Source organism: Vitis vinifera, chromosome 8, assembly GCF_030704535.1.
Source record: "Vitis vinifera cultivar Pinot Noir 40024 chromosome 8, ASM3070453v1".
In the NCBI taxonomy this organism is placed as follows: Eukaryota; Viridiplantae; Streptophyta; class Magnoliopsida; order Vitales; family Vitaceae; genus Vitis; species Vitis vinifera.
Window position 1 is genome coordinate 16194194 of NC_081812.1, and position 22926 is coordinate 16217119.

At 32.7% G+C, this 22926-nt stretch overlaps 2 protein-coding genes across 2 annotated transcripts; both read right to left on the minus strand.

Annotated features, from left to right (window-relative positions):
- Window positions 1-6250: 6250 nt before the first annotated feature.
- Window positions 6251-8788, minus strand: LOC100242633 (uncharacterized). Its single transcript, XM_002271295.4, has 4 exons — window positions 7902-8788; window positions 7122-7670; window positions 6789-6942; window positions 6251-6456 (listed from the first exon to the last, which is right to left on the minus strand). The coding sequence occupies exons 1-3, from the start codon at window positions 8766-8768 to the stop codon at window positions 6799-6801; spliced, it is 1560 nt and encodes a 519-aa protein (XP_002271331.1). The 5' UTR covers window positions 8769-8788; the 3' UTR covers window positions 6251-6456; window positions 6789-6798.
- A 6756-nt stretch (window positions 8789-15544) lies between these two features.
- LOC104880194 (transcriptional regulator TAC1) lies at window positions 15545-16240 on the minus strand. The gene has a single exon (XM_010656051.3). The coding sequence runs from the start codon at window positions 16189-16191 to the stop codon at window positions 15631-15633; it is 561 nt and encodes a 186-aa protein (XP_010654353.1). The 5' UTR covers window positions 16192-16240; the 3' UTR covers window positions 15545-15630.
- Window positions 16241-22926: the final 6686 nt, after the last annotated feature.

Here is a 22926-nt window from a genome sequence, read left to right on the forward strand (position 1 = left end):
ACCAAATTTCCAACCAACCCCCATTCAGTCCATTCACAGGGCCTCATGATTAACGACTTTTAACGACATAACTTTACTTCTATATTTGCTTTTGGTCACCCACGTACTCCCACCAAATTTGTGCGATGCTGTGTGAAAAAATCAATATTAGACAACAAGAAGAGAGAAATTGGATGAAATTACTCGTTCCGTCGACTTTCTTATCTCTATCAGTGAAGTGAAGGTTTGCAAGTTCAAATGCATTGAATTGACTCCCAGTACCCAATAATGTATTTTCCCGTTGAGATGATAGTAAAGCAGTTTCACACTGGGGAATGGAGGTGCCCCCTCTATTGACTCTCTCATATTTAGTCACACAGTAAATTGAATCAGTGTGTTTTTCCAAGCAAATCCAAGAAGGACAAAGGTACGGGAAATTCATTAAAAGAATAGAGTATTAACCTGCCAAAGGTTAAAAGATCCTTTTACAAGAACAACGATCATTCAACTATAATAACCACCTCTCAAGACTAATAACAACTTAACAAAAATTAAGAATAACAATAAAAAACATTCAACCACAAAAAAGACACCAAATATAACATGGAAAAACCCTCTAAACCGAGTAAAAAATCACAAAGAAAATTTCTTCTATTTCAATAAATGAGAATACAATAATTAAGTTTTCAAACTTCTTCTCCTTGAAACTTATATAAATATCTTAATACTTGAGGTAGAAATCCATCACCCAGGAAACATGAACAAAAGAAATCAAGGAGAAAACATACCATAAGAACTCCCAAGGGTGATGAAATGAATTTATAACTTCACCCTTGAGCCATAAATCTGCCAAAAAACAAACCTTGATTTTCGTTTCTTTTCTCAATGAAATGCCTTTCTATCAATCAAATGTCTTTCTCTCATCGTAACAAAGTCCTGATGCTATTTATATATATATATATATATATGTCCATATTTGGGCTTAGAGAATACCCAAATATAAAATAGTCTAATATATGGGTTCATGGGTTGGACAAACATAACCCAACAATCTCCCCTTTCAGCACATGAGGGAGAAATGTCAATCCATAACTCTATCACATAAAGTTCAAACCTATTGTCCAAATGCACAATTGAAGCTTCTACTTGGGAACAACCTTTATCAACATGTTTGAGGCATTCTTGTTTATGTGAATCTTCTTCAACTTAGTTGCATTTTCTTCAACCATATCTCTCAACCACTTGAACACCCATTTTTGTTTTTTTTAATTATTTTCTTCCTTTAGGAAGTTGTACCAACTTAGTTTTTATTTTTCTGCAAGAAATCCATTTTATCTTGCATAGATTCTTGAAAACTCTATGGCTTCCCCTCATCAATTACTAACATGCTCTCTAGTAGACCTCTTAGCATGGGGTATCAAATCTTCCTGCTCCTCATCCTCAACTAGCTCCTGTGCAGGTATGTCACTTGCACTATCATCTCTTGGTAGCTCATCAATTTCCTCCTCTTCATTTCTGGGTTGCTCTAATGATAGAGGAATAGGTACCCACTCAATGAAGCCATCACTTGTACCTTTAGATTGATTAGCTATGTCAAAATCTCCCAAGGTTTGATCCTCTTGGAAGATTACATTTCTACTTCTCACCAATTTTTTCTTAGTTGGATCCCACCATCTGAATTCAAAATCTTCATCACCATACCCAACTAAGACATATGGAATTGTCTTATCATCAAGTTTGGATCTTTGTTATTTGGGAATAAGCACAAAAGTTTTACATCCAAAGACTCTTAAGTGGGAATAGGAAACATCTTTTCTTGTCCATGCTTTCTCTAGAACCTCAAAGTCAATGGACTTAATGGAGATTTGTTTATCAAATAGCAAGCAATCTGGGAAGCTTCACCATAAAACACCTTAGGCAACTTTGCAGTCTTCAGCATACACCTAACCCTCTCAATGATGGTACGATTCATCATTTCAACCATACCAGTATGTTGTGGAGTGCCAGGAATTGTTTTCTCATGCTTTATACCATTCTTAGTGTAGTAAGTTTCAAACTCCCTTGAGGTGTACTCACCTCAATTATTAGACCTACAACACTTTAATTTTCTTCCAATCTCTCTCTCAACCTTGGCATGAAACTGTAGGAAATACTGCATGACTTGATCTTTTGATCTAAGCAAATAAATCCATACCTTCTTGGTAGCATCATCATTAAAAGTGACAAAGTACCCATTTCCTCCAAGAGTTTTCACATTCATGGGGCCACAAACATCATAGTATACCAACTTCAACTTCTCTAACTTCTTCTTAGATCTACTACTAAAAGAAACCTTATATTGTTTTCCAACCAAACAATAATCACAAGAAGACAATGATTCATTTTTTGCCAAGGGAATTAAGGACTTCCTTGCCAAAACTTGCAATCCTTTCTCACTCATATGCTCCAACCACAACTCCAAGGAAGTACACTTTATAGCATGTAACTCATCATTACAAACTTTCCCTTGGGTCTTGTACAAAGTGCAACATGTTTTTCCTTTTGCAATAACCAATAACCTTTTAATGAGCTTCCATTTGCCTTTTTCCAAAATGGTTTTCATAACCTTGTTTGTCCAAGACAAAACCTAACATCAAATTAAGGCGTAAATATGGAACATGTCTTACATTTTTTAATGTCAACTTGCACTTCATGTTAGTTTTAAAGCAAACATCACTCATCCCTACAATCTTAGAGTCACTAGAGTTTCCCATCTTGACCGTGTCAAAGTCTCTAACTTTATAATCAGAAAACAACTCCAAGTGAGGAGTAGTATGGTAGGAAGTTGCAATGTCTATAATCCACTCAATTTCTTGCTCATCTACATGCAAACACTCATCTAAGAGCACTAAAACTTCATCACTGTTAAATACAAATGTTGTGGTATTCTTGTCATCTTCTTTTTCCTGATTTTGCTTATTTTGTTCATTTTTCCAAATTCGACAATTCCTTTTCATATATCCTTTTTTTCCAATGAAAACATTTGATTTTATCTCTGGATTAGGACATTCCCTCAAACTTGTCATGACTTTTCTATCCTTTATTCTTGTTTCTTCCTCTACTTTTTGTGATGAGGGCCAATTAATTTTCTATCTCATAAGCCTTCCTTTTTGTCTCTTCATTGAACAAATTTCCCTTCACAAGCTCAATAGACAATGCACCATTTAGAATAGAGTTGTTAATAGTCACAACAAAAGTTTCCCAACTATCTGGTAATGAACACAACAATAAAGATGTTTGCATCTCATCATCCATAACCATTTTCATAGCAACCAATTGATTAACAATGCTCTAAAAAGCATTCAAGTGATCTGTCATTAGTGTTCCTTCCTTTAACTTCATATTCACCAACTTCTTTAGCAAGAAAATTTTATTCCCAACAATTTTTTGTTCAAACACCAATTCCAATTTCTTCCAAAGATTATAGACATTTGTTTCATTTGCCACATGATAATGTGAGAATGTGTCAATCCATTGCCTAATATAGACAATTGCCTTTTTGTTCATCTTATTCCATTCCAAATCAGAAATATCTTTGGGCCTAGACTCTTCACCTTCAAGACTATCTAAGAAATCTTTGATGGTGAGAAAATCTTCAATCATGGACTTCCACATAGCCCAATTTGAATTGTTAAGTTTTATCATGGAGGTTGGGTTTCCTTCTATCTCTATCCATTTCAAGAATAAAAGTTTCACAACCATGGTTTGATATCGGAAGATAATCTAGAGTATTAACCTACCAAGGTTAAAAAATTCATCCACAAAAATAACAACCACTCAACAATAATAACCACTTCTCAAGAATAATAACTACTTCTCAAGAATAATAACTTAACAAAAATCAAGAACAACAATCAAGAACATTCAACCACAAAAGAAACACCAAATGTAATATGAAAAACCCTCCAAATGTAGGTAAAAAACCACAAAGAAAATTTTTTCCACTTCAATACATGGGGATACAATAATTAAGTCCTTAGGTTTCTTCTCATTGAGAACTTATATAAATATCTCAATACTTGAGGTAAGAATTCATCACCCCAAGAAACATGAATAAAAAGAAATCATGAGAAAACATATCACAAGAATTCTCTAAAAGATTGATGAAAGAAACTTGTAACTTTACCCTTGAGCCCTAGAATGGTGCCCAAAAAAACAAACTTCTTTCATTCTCTCAATCAAATGCCCTTCTCTTGATCAAATGTCTTTCTCTCATAATACCAAAACCTTAATGCTATTTATATATCCATATTCGAGCTTAGGGAATATCCAAATATAAAATAGTTTAATATATGGACTCGTAGGCTGAACAAACATAGGCTAACACTTTTTATCCTTTTGCCCGCTCTTACCTCCGTGAATGACACCAATTTTTTCATAAATACAATGAATGAATCGCGTATAGAAGGAGAATCTCTTTTAGATCCCAGAAAATTCTAGCTTATGGAGGAGTGTGAGAGCAACCCACCTAGAACTTGTAAAGGTTTCAAACAGTGTAACGACATTGATGTGTAAAAGCAGATGCCAACAACTACGAAGTCTTGCTGGACTTAGATTTTTCTTTGCAATTTGGCTGCTTAGTTGTAACTTGTAAGCAATTTTTCTGTTTTTTCACTCAAATAGTAATTCAATCATGAGTCCTAATTTTGGTATATTTCACAAGCAACGTCTCATACCTGACATGACAAATTTAAGCCAGCCGGTTATTTCAATAAACAAACATGAGAATTTTTTTGGTTCGTAACATCTTTGATCCTACTGATATCTGCACATATTGCTAACCGTTGAAGACGATACTCATACGGCTTATAAAAATCTTAATTATTTAATACTACCAGGTACTATTTAATGATACGTTTGGCTTAGTGGAGGATGAAGAGTATGTGGCAGAGCTTACCAAGTTTGAAATAGTGCTGCGTAGGGACATGTTGTATATCTGTTTCTCAATCAGACGCACATTAAAAAATCATTCTTTTTCCTTGTTTTCATTGGCGTTTGGGGCTTATGGGCTCCGCAATGAAACTAGTCGTGGGCTTGATTTGGATTCAAAAATAAATTGATTTGACAGGTGATGGATATGGTAGAAGTTTAAACCTCTTTCTTTCTTCCTTGAAACTCAATAAAAAAAGATCATTTACCAAACCCACGTTACATATATCCCAAATAAATCAATATAAAACAATTGTTCATACAAGTATTTTGATTTTAATAAAAATAAATAAATATGACATATTTAAGGGGTTTTGAGTTACTTGAGTGTATACCAAGTAGATAATATCGGTTGGGGGTGTGAGAAGAGGCCAGAGAAGATCATGCTTAAGATTGCCTAATCAGATTTTTTTGAATCATTGGTATATAGAAATGTTGGGCTCCCTCGTATGTGAGGGCCCCATATCTTACTACTTAGATTTCATCAAAGAGTCGATCTTGTTTCATATGTGGTCCCATCGAATTGAAATTTGGAGAAGAGATTCGAAACTCGAGTAGCTACAATCTGAGCGATGGAGATCGGGTACTGGTATTACTGTCCGTGAATAGTAACAACTTGTTTTTGGGAATTCTTTATCCAATTTTCTTTGTTTTTTTTCCAAGATAGATTATATAATCTAAGGTTATATGTGCTTTTAATGTATTTGGTAGCCTCTATATAAGACATGTGTAACCCATTATTATTAATAGTGGAAGTTTGAACTGGATCATATGGTTTTTCCTTTTGCAGTAGAAGATTTTCCACGTAAAAATTCTGGTATATGATTTATTTTTTCGTTGCATGAGTTTATTTATTTATTACTATTAGTTGCTATTATTTATTTAATTTTACACAAATAAATGGTAGAAGAATTCTGGTATTTATTGGAATATTATGAATTCACTCTGATAAGAAATAATGTGTTTTTCATGCATTATCCTTACTGTTCTAAAAAAGAGTGCATTAAGTTATAATATTTAAATTTTTTTTATTTCATATGATATTACTTTTTGAAAAATAATGTCATATATCTAAAACTAGCATCATCTGAGATTTTTTATATATAAAATATCACCTTCGTAAATTTTAAGTTTTATGGTATTATTATTTTAAAAATGATATCATAAATAAAGACACTATCAATTATTTTTATAGCGTATGTTTTATATATCATTAATGTAAAATTTTTACCATGTCAAATCCTAGGAAGAAAAAACTGTAATGCTTCAAAGGGAAAAGGAAATATCATTCAACACTACCACAGAAGAAACACGACCATCTTCTTTCATTAGTTTGATGGATCATTTATTAGACCTGACCTTCTTTGGAGTGCTGTGGAAAAAGTAACATAAGCTACATTATTTTTTTTAGCACATTTAATGCATTTTTTTTTCACTTATTAGTACACTAAAACTCAAATCCATCGAGAGGTCGGGTACCAGCTCGCAGCCTCGCACCTGTCCATGTTACTGTGCCAAATATAGGAGTATATTAGCAAGAATTAATTGGGGATTCTTAGAAATATTGGTAACTCAATATATCGGGTGTACGGAGGTAAGGGTTATTTGATTAAAAAGGTTTTTGAAAATCCAATTTTTGAAATTTGACCATCCATCTCTTTTTTAGTCTTATTTTAATAAAAATGCTCTTATTATTTTTCTTTTACAAAATAATCCTTTTTTAAAATCCATAAATATTTGAAATGATAAAAGAAAGTGACGTGAAAAATGAGTTATTTTCGAAGAAAAAACATGGAGGGATTATTTATCCTTTTAACCAAATATTTATAGACTTAATTGACCTTGTGGCCCTTAAGAGGCGGCTCCTCCGTTGGTGTCTACTTTGGATGCCGGGCTCAGGATCTCCCCGTGACTGCACTCTCTAATCTTCACCTGAACGACGCTTTCCACCCCATCTGTACCGTCGACCACCTCGCAGCATTGTCTACGTCGTGCCTGTTGATCATCATCATACAATCAACTTAAACATGAGATGATGAAAACTTCAATTAACCATTTGGATGGGCATTGCATACTTAAGCTAAGATCCGAGCCCACCAGCCAAGCAACAGAATCCACACCTGTGAAAAGATTTATGATGCGGAGAGAGAAGTAGAGAGTGAGAGATTTATGACCTTTTCCCACGATTCAGGCCTTAATTGAAAAGCGGAGACGTTAAATGAGTGAACAGCCGAGAGCGGGGCATAGTGAGACTGGTTGCAGTCCTTTTCTGGCTGAAAGCCAAGCCTCTCATAGGTGGTCAGGGTCTGACCATTAATCCCTGTCATCTGAACCCGGTCCAAGAAGTAAATGACGGGTCTCTCACACGGCTCCTGACTCATGGGCCGGGTGTTGAACGTAAAGGGCTGGGAGCCCCAACTCCGCCACGTTTGAAATGTCTGAAAGGGCGTTTCCAGCTCTTCCGTTGTCACCAACGATGGATACAGCTGCACGCTGTAACCCCAGGCCACTGAAACCGACCGATTACGACTGAAATCGTAGCAAATGCTCTGCTGCAGTGTTCGACCCGGGTCAACCTCATAGGCGCGGACCAGCCTCTTCAGCGATTCAATCTGGGTCATGCTTGGAAACAATGACTCCACAAAGTCAATGTGGTGAAGAGACACCAACGGCGCCACTGGGTGTGCTGCCAGAAAACCATAAGGATCTCCCCGTATATCAACCTGTATTTTTCAACATTAAACTTATTAAGGCTGTTCTTCGCTTCTGATAATAGCAACCTGAGATTTCGTAATTAGTTATATCATAGCACCAATGGTAAGAATATTTGCTGCATGAAAGCAAGAAGAAGCACAAAATGGAAAATGACTGTGAGATGGAAACAAGACAACAGAACCAGCATGTGATATCCGATATCTCATAGACTACATAGAGAGAAAAGGAAAGAAAGAGACCTGATGAAAACCAAGCTCTTTGGTGAGAGGCACTCCAATCTCGCTTATGCAACCATGGATCTTCTGATCAGAGCCGTAGAATAGATAATAACGGTCAATGCACTCGTCCAAAACCCTAACAAGCTCAGTAGCCAAAGGGTAACTAATGGCGAACCCACCGCCACCAAAGGCCATGTTGTACGAGTGTATCATATTTTGTTCCACGCTCTCAGAACTCCCACCAATGTAATACATCTGGTTATGATCATACCTCGCCAACACCGCCACTAAATTCTCAGTGAAGAACACCGTATCATCGTCTCCCATCACGAACCACCTCACATTCTCCAACCCTAGTTCGAAACTCTCCTTCACGATTCGCGCAATACGAACTGCAGATGCAGAACCGCTCCAACTCGGGTACTTGAATCCCGACGTGTCTCCGGAGACTTGGTACGGTGGAGAGGTCTCCGGCCACGTTTCGTTCTCTGCAGGCTTCTCATCGAGCCAGACAAATCCACGTGTGACGTTAGGTTTCCACCATAACTCACAGTAACGCCGACGTTCACTCCACGTCGCCGTCGAACCTCCGATCCCAAACAAGATATGAGAAATGTTGGTCCTTTCATAGCCCAGTCTGCCCACATCGCCGTCGGTTATCTTCTGGTAAGCGGAGTGCCCAAACCGTCTATCACATTGCGGGCAACCAAACCATTGCGATTGGCTTGACAAAGAAAAGAAAGAGATAAGAGAAATCGAAGCGACAATGCAAAAAATCAGTGTTATTTTCATCAAAACTTTAAAGACATCCACGGGTTTTGTTGTTGCAATAACCAGGAATTTCCAGGCTTTGAAGGGATGTTGGATAGTTTGCCTTGTGGGAGACATGTCTTCTGCTTTTTAGCCTGAAAAACTTGCTGGTCTTACCTTGACTTTTATACTCCAATGCTCTCTCTTCCTCTTAAAAAGACCCAAGATAAATAAATAAATAAAAAGAAAAAATGAAAAAAAGAAAAAAAAAATTAGAAAGGGAAAGTGATAAAAAGGGTTAATTACCGGTAAAAACTTCTATAAACAACAAAATTTATTATAGTACAATTTTACCCTTTAACATGTTTTTCGGTATTATTTATAAATAAATTTCTAATGATGATAAGTATAATTAATAGTGCATATCTCATGTCCCCAAAAATTATTTTTCACTCTGGTCCCAAACTTGTTGTTTAACAAAAATTTTACTTAGAAAAGTGAAAAGTAAGATAATTTTATTATTTACTTAAATGTTAAAATTATCATAAAAATAATCTAATAAATTATGCATTATTAATCTAATTTATTATTTTGTATTATGATATCAATATGGTATATTTAATAAATTTATCTTTTTTTTATAAATTCCTTTGTACATGGGTTGAAAAAAATTGGAAAAGTGAAAAAAAAGAAGAAGAAATATATAAATTTTTTCTCTTATCTTAATCTTAATCTTTTTATAGAAAAGTATAGGTAAACTTGAAATAAATTTTTCTTTTCAAAAATGCTAGTTACAATATGATCTTAATATGATTTTTACTAGGAACATGTTCTTGTACCACATAAAGTTATGAAGTTTAGGATACTTAAGGTTGGTTAAGGGATCTTCGATTTTATCCTTAATTTTTTATGGATCTCTTATGAAGTGTTTCGATATTGAAAAAATATGTATATTAAAAAATGGAATTGAGAATTTTTAAAGAACTTGATATAAAAAAAAATTCAATATCTCTTAAATAAAAACCACACCTAAAGATTATTATGACGTTCTATATATATAACATATAATTAAAAACTTTGTTATCTTAATAAAATGAACAATTATTTTTCATAAACGCTCATAAATGGAATAACATACAACTATTTATTTGTATGATGTCGCATGTGAAATTTTTTTTATAAATAAATTAAATTATATTGTGATATATTGTAACATTTGTGTATTTATATAGTAAATATAATAATTTATGTCCCTACCTATATTTTATGATAAAAGTAATAATTATAGAAATGCCTATTTATACCCTATTCGAACATCATATAAATATATTCATATCATTCTCTCAATACATTGAAATTGTTTAATAATTTATATATATATATAACTACAAATCTCATAAATTCAAATTAATATTTCATTTGGTTTTAAAAATGATTCCTAATATAAGTATGTTATGGAGTATAGTATGATCTTAAAAAACTATCACTTTTGTAAAAAAGTTCGAAAATTGTCTAATTAGATTTTATTATAATATATTATAATTATAATATATTTTTTGGTACTTGTATTTTATAATAAAGGTAATAGTCAGAGATCTTTTTTTATACCTCATTGAAATTCAACATATTATACGTATTAACATAGTCCACTCGATGCATTGAATATATATATATATATATATATATATATATAAGAGTTAAAGAGAAAAAAAAACACTATACAAAGGAAAAGTATAGGAAAATCATATAATTTTTTAAAATTATTTTATTATATATATATATATAAAAGATTAAACATTCTCCATCATTTTCTTTTTCTTTTTAGACAATTCAAATGAAAATTAAACATTTTATCTTGCTTAAACTCAATACAAAAATATGATTTATCAATTCAAAATTTTAAATATATATATGAAAAATTCATCATTCTCATTACATAATTATGAAACTTGTTTTGTTTTTAATAAAATTGAACATTAGAATAAAAAAAGAAATTAGTAAAAAAAAACTTCATTACATGTTATTTTGAAATATTTCTTAAAAGTATTTTGGTTTTAAATAATAAATTTAAATAAATATATAATATCGTTCAAGGTTAAAATTAAAATTTTGATTTAAAAATTCGGATGTCAATGATTACAATGAATGTGGGACCAAAGTAACTTAGATATCCTAACAACAAAGGTGAAATGTTTTCAAAAGCTTTTAGTTGAAGGACATTTATGGTATTTTAGCTTATTATAGTATGAAATAGATTTTGAAATAATTTTCTCTATTTTTTCTTATCCTCCCCATGAATTATCAAAGTAGATGACTATTTTATGTCATTATCACACACAATCCACCTTATATGGTAATTATCCCAATTAGAAAATGTTTTTCCATAATTAGAATTTTTATTTTTGGTAAAATTGAGGGCTCAATTTCATTTCATCTATAAATTAGAAGAAAATCTTTAAATAAAATAATTTTAAACTTTCCCTTGAAAATTTACCAAGTTCTCTACCTATTACCCTCTCCACCTTATTTTCCTTCAATATCCTATCTTTTAACACATTCCCTCTTTAAAAATATATTTTCATTAATTTGTCCATTCATTTCATCGTGGACACATACAAAGGGGTATATACTTGCTAAAATATAAACACTAGCCACCCACAATTTTCCCAAAAGAAAATATAAATTTAATTTTAGAATTTAAAAAAAAAAAATGACAACTAAATATTATTACAAAAAAATAATATTTATTATTAATTACCGATAAAGTATTAAGATTGAACTAAAATTTTTAAAATAAAATAAAATCTTATTTAATATTCATACTTATTTTCTTGTTTATTTAATCTTTTTTCTTTTTATACTTTTTTTTGTTATGATTTTGTCTTATTAAGTTTATCTAAATCATAAAAAATAATACTTTTAAGCTACTATTATTGCCATGAGGATTTATTATATGAGACATAAGTCCTAAGTATAAAAGCCTTTATTTCTAACTATCTTATACTTAGTTATTTGAAAAAAAAAAAAATTAAGATATTGATTTGCTATTTATGAATATCCTCACCTCTATTTTTAAAAGCACATAGAAAAATATAAGTCTTTGACCGTAAGTTCAAAAAATGAAACTAAGGTATAAATAAATAAAATCTAATTATAAGACAATGAAACCTAAAAGCGCATACCTCTTCCTCTTCAAAAATATCAAAATTTATAATAAAAATTATTGAATTCTTTAAAATAATTTTAAGGGTTTGCTACAAAATAAGTAAAATTATTGAAAATTTCTAATTATTTTTATTTCTTTTAAAACTCCTTTAAATGTTCTTGATAATATTTTTTTTTATGTAAAATCAAAAACTTCTTTTAAATGTTCTTAGTATTATGGTTGATTAATTTGATACATTTGTATAATTAATATTTGAAATTATTTAATTATTTATTAATAATGATAATAAATACTATTAATTACCTTATAATTTATAAATGAGGATTATAATATAATATTTTTTTCATTCCACCCTGAAAAAAAGTCTTTGGCTCTACCACTAGACATAAAGATTGTAAAGAAGAAGAAACAACTTGCAAGGATCTTTGATGAATTCATTTATTGATTTAATATAATTTAATTTAAAAACATTTTAAATACTAAGTGCTCTCTAACCCCTCCAAATTTGAGAATAAATAAACTAGATTTGAAAATAAGGAAAATTGTTCTCATTGTTATTGTTTTAAAACATTTTAAGCATAGGTGCAACAATGATGACTCTTAAAACAAATTTATAAAATGCAATGTTGAATATTATAAAAGATTTGATTTAATATCAATGTGTATTTATTGATTTTCATATGAAACGATTGAAATTGGATATGAGAATTGGTATTAGAGTTGTTTTTAAATAAGATTAAAGCTTGATCCAAATACTTGAACAAATAGAACTATTATTTATGATAAACCTAAATGTTCTTACGACAAAGTTTAGAATCTGTAATATTTATAAATGATTATAGATTTAAAAAAAAAATATAAGTCTTTGAAAAAAAAATTTATAAATAACATTATTTAAACCTTAAATATTTTTATAATAAAAGTTAGAATCTATAATCTTATCTATTTATATTTAAGAAAAAATCTCATACATAATTACTTGTAATAGATTTGAATAAAATCTAACTTCTTGAATCAATACGATGAAATCTACTTCATTTAATAAAAGTGCAAAAATATGGAATTAGGTATAAGCAAATAAGATTTGAACCAAATCTTATTGAATCGATATGATGAAATCTAATTCACTAATTAAGGTGCAAAAATATGAAATTAGGCATAAACAAATGAGACTAAGTTATAAAACAATGGAAATATGTTGGCCAAGAAAAGATCTTCCTAAAGTAGATTAATAAATGAATTCTTTTACATGGATTTTTTTAAAAACTTCCATTATGCCAAATGGAACTGCATTACAAGGGATGGTTAATTATTATTTATTATTAATGCTCTCACATTCGAGAGTGGTTTGACTTAAAATTTTAATAATTTGAAACATTTTTTTAATTAAAAAAATTCCAACAATATGTACATATATTGTATGTATATCTATGAATTGAAACACGGACCCCTAAATGGTTATGACAGTTGATGAGGCCACTGACTATAATTAATAATTAATTTTTCAATTGCTGATTAATTAATTTGATTCTTTCAAGAGAGACAGAAAAAAATTAAAATTTTTTATTACATTAACGGTACCAATAAAATTGGCTCTCTCTCATATATGGAATTTCATAGATATCATGGTTAAAAAAAAAATACAATTAATATTTATAAAATAATGGAATGTTGCAAAAAATATTTGTCATTGTAGAGAGAATATAATCCAACTAATAAAGTGTGGGGGGGGGGGTGTGAAGATACAACCGTGCCCCAGGCAAATGCCAATAAAGTAGAAAGTCAGAGGCTGACCTCTCTTTTTATTTCTGGGATCTTTATATTTCTTCCATTTATAAATGTTCCATTAATGGGGGGGTAAATATTGTGTCTGAACAATGCCTCAGATGGAATTTACTGCTTTCTGACCCCGTATATAATGTGTCTATATATATATATATATATGCTTGCAACTTGCAAGTTTGGCCCCAGTTTGGGCTTTCACTCCTCCGTAGTCCGTTGCATTTAATAGCCCATCGAGAACTGCCCCCGTACGGCGCAGGCAATCAACATGCCAATTACGAGAATGAATCGAGTTTGGCAAAGAGGGCCCACCGAACCGACCCAGCCCATTTTGCAACCACCATTATGCAATTGTCATGGCACAGCATTTGGCCGGTTGTTCGTGGTATCTATTGAGTACGTCTGCTTCCATCTCTGCTTTTGACATTTTTTTCTCATAGAAAAAGAAAATTTTATTTGTTATTCTTCCACCAAAACACATAGTTTGTGCATGTGGTTGTGGGTCATTGAGTTTGGTGCAGGTGCGGGAATCTGACCTATTGAAAAGAGAAAAATGCCTGAAAAAAGAGAAGGAAATTCCCATGTGTCGGCTTTTAAATGTACTACAAAGTCAACCATTTTCAAGCTCATGAAACTCATCATTTACAAACAAATAAATAAAAATAAAATACCTTCTTTGATTATAATCGTACTACAATAAATAGTCAATAATAATAATTAAAAGTCAAATTAGGGTAAAACCAATTGCATCCAACAAAATTCTTGAAAAGCAAGGCCAAACTAAACCAAGAGCTAAATGGTCTACTCTCTCAAGTTTTCTTTGAATGACAAAAGTTATATGCATTATAATGTCACTATTCTAAGTACAACATTTGCTAACATGCCAAAATGGTATTTATCGTAAAAAAATATTTGAATCATTGAAATATATAATGAGATTCAAAGCTATTAAATGATAAGATAAGAAATGGGACAAAAAAATACAAATAAATGAAATCACGATATAAAGATACAAATAAATGAAATCAATATATAAATAATGAGATAAAAAATTGTATATGTGATACCATTTGATTGGTGGTGTCTTTTTTATAGGCACCGAGAATCTAAGGTAGCTACAATTCCATAGCTAAACCCTCCAAGTATATAATTTGTTATGAAGTATAACTAAGCCCAACATGATGCTAGTGGTTATGGTACGAGGAAAGCATCCTTATTAAAGCATTCTCTTATAAATGATACTCAACTAGCCCACTTTGTTGTGTTCCATTGAAAACAAACCAATCCTTCTATATATGTGCTTTTTCATAGCATTAGACATTATTCCTTGCTGTCTATGCAGCAGAAATGAGCCCATCTTGTTTAATTTCCTTAACATAGACTTATTATTTAGGGTTTGGATAAGCTCATACATTGAAATGCAAGGAAGTTTGCAATCGAATGATTCATTAATTCCAATGGGATGTTGTAAAACACTAATCAGTTAAGCCTCTTTCTTGATGATTATTCTGTCATCCTGTATAATTTAACCATATATGTAGAACCCATCCCATTGGCAGTAGTTGGAATAGGATTCAATCATCCTTTTAAGGTTTCAGGAGTGATTTTCTTTTTCTTTATTGTTCCCACAAAGCATGAAGATTTTCTTTTTTAGGCAAATCCCTCAAAAACCAGATTAGAAAACCAATCTGAAACATTGGTTTCTCATATGATGTTAAATTCATGATCTCTAAATAAGCTTCAAACGGCAAAGATAAGGATCAAAGCATCACCAACAGGGAGGGAAAGAATGAGTGGAGACTCAATACATAAACATGAATTTCTTGGAAAAAGACTTGAATAAATACGAAGAACTAAGCAAAAGCGACTTCCTTTTTCTACTCATGCATCAGTTGCACTAGAAGTTTATAGGAAAAGCATAGACTATTTTCCTTCATGTTATTCCCTTTAGAAGACGGCTGTTATTATATCTCTTTGAACATAAAGTAGTAGAAGAAAAGGATGAGAAGAAAACCTATTCATTAAATCACATCCACCCTATTCTCTGCAAATTCAAAAGAACTCTCTGGATCCGGATGCAGATGTCTCATGGGGTTCTGGCCCTAAACGAAGCTCCAGGTCCAATTCTTTCTGAGATGAACCATGATGACTGTGCCTTGTCTTCTCCTCATGCCCGCCAGCAGAACTTGCCCTTTGATCATTGCCCTTTGATGGCTTCTCAGAAAACAAGGACAGCTGGTGCAGTTTTTCCATGCCATCTTTCCCTGAAGGACTGATATCGTCTTCTCCAGACAAGGTCAATGGCCTTTTAAGTGTGCAATCTTTGCCTTCCGTTGATCCCAGTTGAGATAAGTTGTCTGCAGATGGCTGAGGATGGATTAAGGGATTCTTCTTTTCCATGTCCACAGAGAGTAGGCTTTCATCTTCGGTTTGTTTGAGCTTGGCCCTGTCTTTCCTATGGATATTCATGTGACCTCCTAGGGCTTGTGCATTTGAGAAGCCTCTCTTGCAGAAGGTACATGTATAAGCCCGAACTTGCTCCCCTGAACCCTGCTCATCTAAGTTGCATGATATTTGCTCGAACTTTTCTACACTTGGGGGATTAATCTCCATTTTCCAAGACAGTGTGTGTGTGAGAAAGAGAGAGACAGGAGAAAGAGAGAGCTTGGGGGCGAATACAAGTGGTCAACTGTCGGTGGAGAAGATGTTTTTGTTGAGTGAACTTCACCTACAGGCTAGCTTCCTTCTAGACATTTTATATATGTAACATACAAGTACACAATTCAGTCAACAAACCACCCTACAAAATGAACATTAAAAAAAAACAGCTTCAAAGTTTGAATAAGCGAATTACCATATATTCAACGGAGTCTCCATTGAACATCTACATTTATCTGATCATAAGACAGTAATTAACTAATGTCACTATTGAAACCCATGGTGGACGGTATGGTGGGCAGATAACCATGTTTGAAGTCTTCATTTTAGATTATATTTTAGATTATAAGATCAACAAGTGGAACACGAAGTTGAAAGAATTAATCAAGTACCATGAAGCTTATCAACAACTTTTCCAAGTTTTCTGAAATGGTTAAGATAATAGTCTGATGTCTTCTTATCTCCTTCCTATCCTATCGTGTTTGATCTTGACGGTTCCATTAGATTTTTCTTTTTGAAAGCTTGTGAGAACCATGTACGAGTACGTAATTTAAGCCCATGGAAAAATTACATAGTATTTAAAATCGCCACAAATCCTTTTTTTTTCCCAAAAAAGAAACTATAGATCCATCACCCAAAGGTCAATTCTCATTAAATTGTCAAAATCATGCTCCTTTACGGATGCCATACAGTATGTTGTACCCCAGTAAGGACACGAAGAGGTGATTATTAAACGACATCTAAGGTATTGATTAATGAAGTGGGGCGTTATGGGGTATATTTTAACGTCGGGGGCGTCACCGTCCTCTAGCCTCTAGGGTCTGACGTGGGGTTGTTGGATCCGACTAAGTAGTTCGCATGTAACAATGACGACATGTGTGACAGTGAAACTTGGTGATGATATGGTTCACATAAGTTCAAAGCTTGTTAGTTGGTTGTTCATACAAGTGCAATGCATCCAGTCAAAGAAATTTAGGGTTGGCTAGAGGCGTGCAGGGGCTTTTTGATGTGGTTACCAACTATTCCATCATCGTTATATAAAACACAAAAAAGACGATTTATCTTAAAATTAATGTATGATTCGTGTGACAAAATAAATGGTTGGCCGACTAACAGTTCCATTTTTTTTTTCTTTAAATTGCAAAGCCAACGTTTATTCTGTTTACTTTTTAATTGTTGCGTACTCTTGATTTTTTTCTTCTTCTAATAGTTACGTCTTCTCTTTGTAGGTGGGGAAAGGTTAGCCGGTTAGGACCGTTAGGTTATAGGTGGAAGCTGAGCCTAGAACACCTGGCGTGGGAGGATTAGTGGCCAATTTGGCAATTTCGGTGGCGCTCTGCATGGCCCCAAATCAGGTCCTTCCTTTTAAGCCCAATTCCATTATAGTTGGGCTAAATAATGATGGCCCCAAGCAAGACCATCAGGAATGTAGAGTTCAGTGGCTGGCCAGCCCTTTGTTTACGTACACTGTTCGAGGGAATAGTGATTTCTTGAGGAAGTTAAAGACCTATATGATTGCAAAAATGAATTTAAAAAAAAAAAAAATTAATGACAAGAAAAAAATTGAAGGAATGTTATAAAATTTTTTTGTCAGAAATAGTTTTTGAAAACTTTCCTAAAAATTAGTTCTAATATAGATATATAAAAAAAGGTGATTAATTTTTCAACCTAATATTTTCTAAGATGATTTTGTAATTTACTATCCTTTCCTAATTAATGATCTTAAGAATCCTATCAAATACAATTGTTTATAGAAAAAAATTACAGTAGAATTAAGATTTTATTTACAATAGCGAGTATGAATTAGATGTGATGGTGTTTGGGGGCAATTTGGTCGGGAAGAGTAAGCCCAAGCTTACAAAAAACCATGGTTCTATCCCAGTACTCAACAACATAACCCTAAGCTGATACACGAAGCTTTATTTGGGTTAATCGTTGGGATGAGTCACTAAGAGGTTGTTTGTTAAATCAACTAAATGGCTTAATAGAACTTAATTAATAACTTAAAGTTATTAAATAGATTAATTTTATTTATTAAAATAACGTAATATCACAAACTTTAAAAAAAAATTATATATTAAGTTAAACTTGTTATTTATTCTTTATTCAAATCTTTTTACTTTATTTTCTCACACCTAATAAAAGTATATTTTATAACTATGATTTACATTCATGATTCATTTTTTAACTATGACTTCACTTTTAAAAAGGACACAAACTTGACTAACAATTTGTCATTTATTACTAAAAAATCAAAGTTCTATAAGGAACACCAAAGGGGGTTGAATGGGTGATTTTAAAAAAATATATCAATAAAGATTTATATGTTATACTAAATTCTTTTATCCTACGAGATGTTAAGGATAATCAATTATATCAATTATAGATAATTCAAACATCAAATATAAAAATATATAAATAATGAGGGATGCATAAGTTTTTTACGTAGAAAACTTCTACACTAACTATGAAGATAAAAAACCATGAGGTCTAGGGTCTACTAATCTAAATTCATTATATGAAATCAAATTATAAAGATTTACTTGACCGTTTTATCCTAAAGACTTACTCTCTAGTACCTATAACTTGATTCACGTTCACGACACAATAACCTTTAATTGCTCCAATGGATTACCTCAACCTCGTCGAAGGGATGAAGGTTTTCAAAACAAGATTCAAATATCAAATCCTTAATTGAGATATCAGGAATGGTGTGACACTTTAGGTTTTCTCTCTAAAAGACCTTCTTTAAAGAATATAAGGTCTCTCAATGATCTTAATCTCTAACCTTAAAGGGGTTAATAGAAAGGTATTTATATGCAAAAGCTTGAAGAGTTTTAGTTTTGGAAGAGTTTTGAATCAAACTTGTTTGAAAAACTCGATAGAATCTACATGATTGCTCAAGCCAGCTTACCTACTACTTAAGCACCTTGAACACTTAAGTGGTATGGCTTGAGCGCTCCAGGCCGCTTGAGCAGTTCTACCCTCCTTCAAAAGTCAATTTTAAAATCATTCTAAGTTAAAAAAAATCTTCTATGACCAAACATAAAAATAAACAAACTTGCTAATAATAAACAATACTCAATGTCCTAACAACTACCAACTACTATTGAAAGTCTAAATAGCCTAACCATTGGCCCAAGGACTATTCTAACAACAAAGGTGGTTGTAGGGAATTTTGGATTACTCCGTTCTCTAACCTTGGATCGATTAGGTGTGCCAATTATGTGCTTGCAATCTTCATAAGGCTATCTAGATCATAACAACAAAATCAAACAAGTATATAAAAACTTTTTGAAGATCTAAATTTAAAAGTTTAGATGTGTTTACCTAGATCCGGATGTTCCTAAATCAATTTTTATTAGTGTAGAAAACTCCAAATTTGTAGAAGTTCCTACAAATGCAGTAATCTTTCACCTGATGGCTCCTCCTTGAATCCAATACATTGAAATGGTAGAGACCTCACAAATGATGAAGGATAAGGTTCTTTTTTTTTTTTCTCTAAGTGGCCAAAAAACAAAACTATCAAGAGTGAAACCCTGACCCCTAAAAAGGGTATTTATAGGCTTGTCATGGGTTTAAGAGACTTGGGTACTCCACCTTGTGCTTAATTAGGTCACTTAATCTAGCTCAATTTAAATAAACCATTCACTAACTCTTGTGTAACATTGCACATTTACCAAAACATCTTTATGCACACAAGTAAACTAAGAATCAATTCAACTCTCATAAATTATGTCATTAAAGAATATAAGTTCGAGTAAAGACCATTGGGATCCACAAGATAATTGTAGCTCCTACATAATCCAATTTTGAAGTTAACTAAATATCTCATTACAGAGAGTTAACTATACTTTAATACCTTATATATATTATCAATGTTTTCATAACCAAATCGGTTAATGAACTGGAAAAGTTATTGGTTCACGGTTTAATAGTCAAACCAATGATTGTACCACAATCAAAAGCAAAAACGTACTGGACCCATTTCTCACTACAAAGTGAGACGCGACCAAATGTTTTTCTCGATGTCTTGACATTTAGCCTATTTGTAAAATTTACCACCTATAGGTTGGCTTTTTTTTATAGTTGTCTCTCATGGTTAGCCGATTTGACAACTATATGTAACAAAGCGTTTTCACAAGGCAAACTGACAAATGGTGTTTATATGATCAACTTCACTCACAATAAATTTCCATCTTATGCAGGCAAACTCAAAAGGGCAATGTATAGCTTAAAACAGGTAGCATAAGCTTGGTATCAAGAGTTGAGTCACTTCTTGCTCAACTATGGTTCGTCAGCTCCAAATCTGACACATCCCTTATTTATTTATTTATTCATTCATGAAATCAAATAACAATTTATCTTCTAATCCATGTGGATAATGTTTTTGTTATAGGTGAAAAATCAATTTTTCATCAAAAACTATACATTCATTGGTAGCATGGTTCTCAAAGAACCATGTTACATCCTCTTGCAAGAAAAGGATAGTTGATCGACTATTAATGACCAAATCAGAATATAGATTTGTTACTACTACTGCAGAAGAAATTAATTAAATCCATTCTTTTCTCAAAGAACTAAACATCAACAATCAATCTTTGCCAACTGTTCTCCACGACAATGTGGAAACCACTTAGCTTTGTGCTAATCCAATCTTTCACTCACATATGAAGCATATTATCATTGATTTTAATTTTGTATATGATCAAGCTCAACGTGATCGAGTATCATATGTTTCCACCTCTGACTAGCTTAATTGTTGATGATTTGACCAAACCCTTCTCATGGCAAAAGCTTCTCCAACTTTAGACCAACATCGGGCGTTTTAAATGGAAGTATCATTTTGTGGTGTAATATAGGGGAAGAATTTTTCTCACTATGTATTCCTCTATATATACAGTGTGTGTGTGTGTGAAAACTAGGCAATAGATAAGAACTTTCAAGATTGAAAAATATGATTTAGGTAGAAGCACTGGCGTGTAGCAGCAGAAGAAACTGTTAAATCCTTATTTGTACTACATCCTTGATGCTTATTGTTAGAACCTATGCGACTTTTAGACAACTATAGTTCATTAAGCGATAAAATCTCAGATTTTATCGTAGGCAAACTAATGGAGTACTATTCATGATTTTTTTGAGATTGCCAAGTCCTGCATTACATAAACTCCTCATTTCAAAAGCTTACTAGCCAAGTACAGACTAATTTGTGCTAATGTTACCGCATATATATATAGCTGCACGTGCCTAAACCTTGTTCGCTATCCTGAATGAATTCTTTGATACAATTGAGGAAATATGGGTACGTAGATCAGGCCCATTATATATGTACATAAGTATATTTTGATAATTAAGACGATGAGAGAGAAAACAGTGGGCTGGTGAGACAGGAACTCTCTCCCATGCAAATATACTCCTCTTAGTTGTCAAGACAAGTATAAACAATTACCTAATTAAATCCAACCCAATTACACTGGAATTTTTTTTGTTGAAACAATTTCATAGTTTAATGAATATTGTGGAATCACCTAGTGACCTATACAGAGTAACCTACGCAAGCGGAGAATAATTTCCCATTCTCTTCACTCAATTCTATAATAACCATATACTTAAAAAAGAACAGAGAAAGGACGTCAGATGCCCCATGTGCACTTCTGCATTGCCCTCCCAAAACTTCACTCACACCCTCTGCAGTCAGCAGACCTCGCTAGCCGTTACTAAGCAAACTTCTATCCAACTCACAGCTCACAACCCTAAACACGACAAACCCCAACCAATCACCTTTATCCCTCTCTTACACAGATGAAGTACTTCGTAGAAGCCTAAGCAAACAATCTTACTTTCCCTCTGCGACCGTCTTTCTACATAGTTACCCACCCTCTCTCTCTCTTTCCCTTTCACATGCATCGTAAAAAACAAAAAACCCACATCGAAAAGACCCTCAACTCATTAAAGCAAGCTGTGATTCTCAGACGTGGGAGGAAAATATTTGTTGGGTATGACTTAAATTCACTCCGTACAAAGGCTCTTTCTCAGTTTCTCTGCAAACCCATTTAAGTCAAAGACAATGTGTACTCATTTTTCCTTAAAGAGAAAGAAGAAAAACCGACCCAGAATGATCGTCTCGCATCCTGGACGATTACAAGCACTGCACCTAGGGTTAGGGTTTAGATGGGTTTGATTCTTTATTCTTTATTTCATCAGTCGTCTAGGGTTTGTCATTGAGAGGGTGTAAATATATAACTAATTATGTGTACACAAGTAGAAACAAAAGAAGCGTAGATAGCGCTTATGAGTCGTGATGCGATAATATTCTGTGGTATTTAAAAAGTGTATTTATCATATTATGTGCAATACTTAAATGGATAGATTCCGAAGAGTTGTTGGCAATTTTGGAGGGATTGAGAAAGAGAGAGAAAAGTGAGAGATGAGACCAGACGCAAATGGATTTTTGTGGGGGAATACTGTAACCGCAGCAGATCTGATGATGATGATGATAATAATACAAGAAAAAAGGGAATCCATGTTGCAATGTATCTGACTTATATGTCCTTGAAAATTCACCTTTGTGTGTATTGTGGGTTAGTTTAGTTATGCACTGATAGAATGTCAGTGACTTACTGACTAGGAATAATATTCCATGCATTTTCAGTCAGTTCCTTCACCCCCTAAAACCGAGCACATATGCCT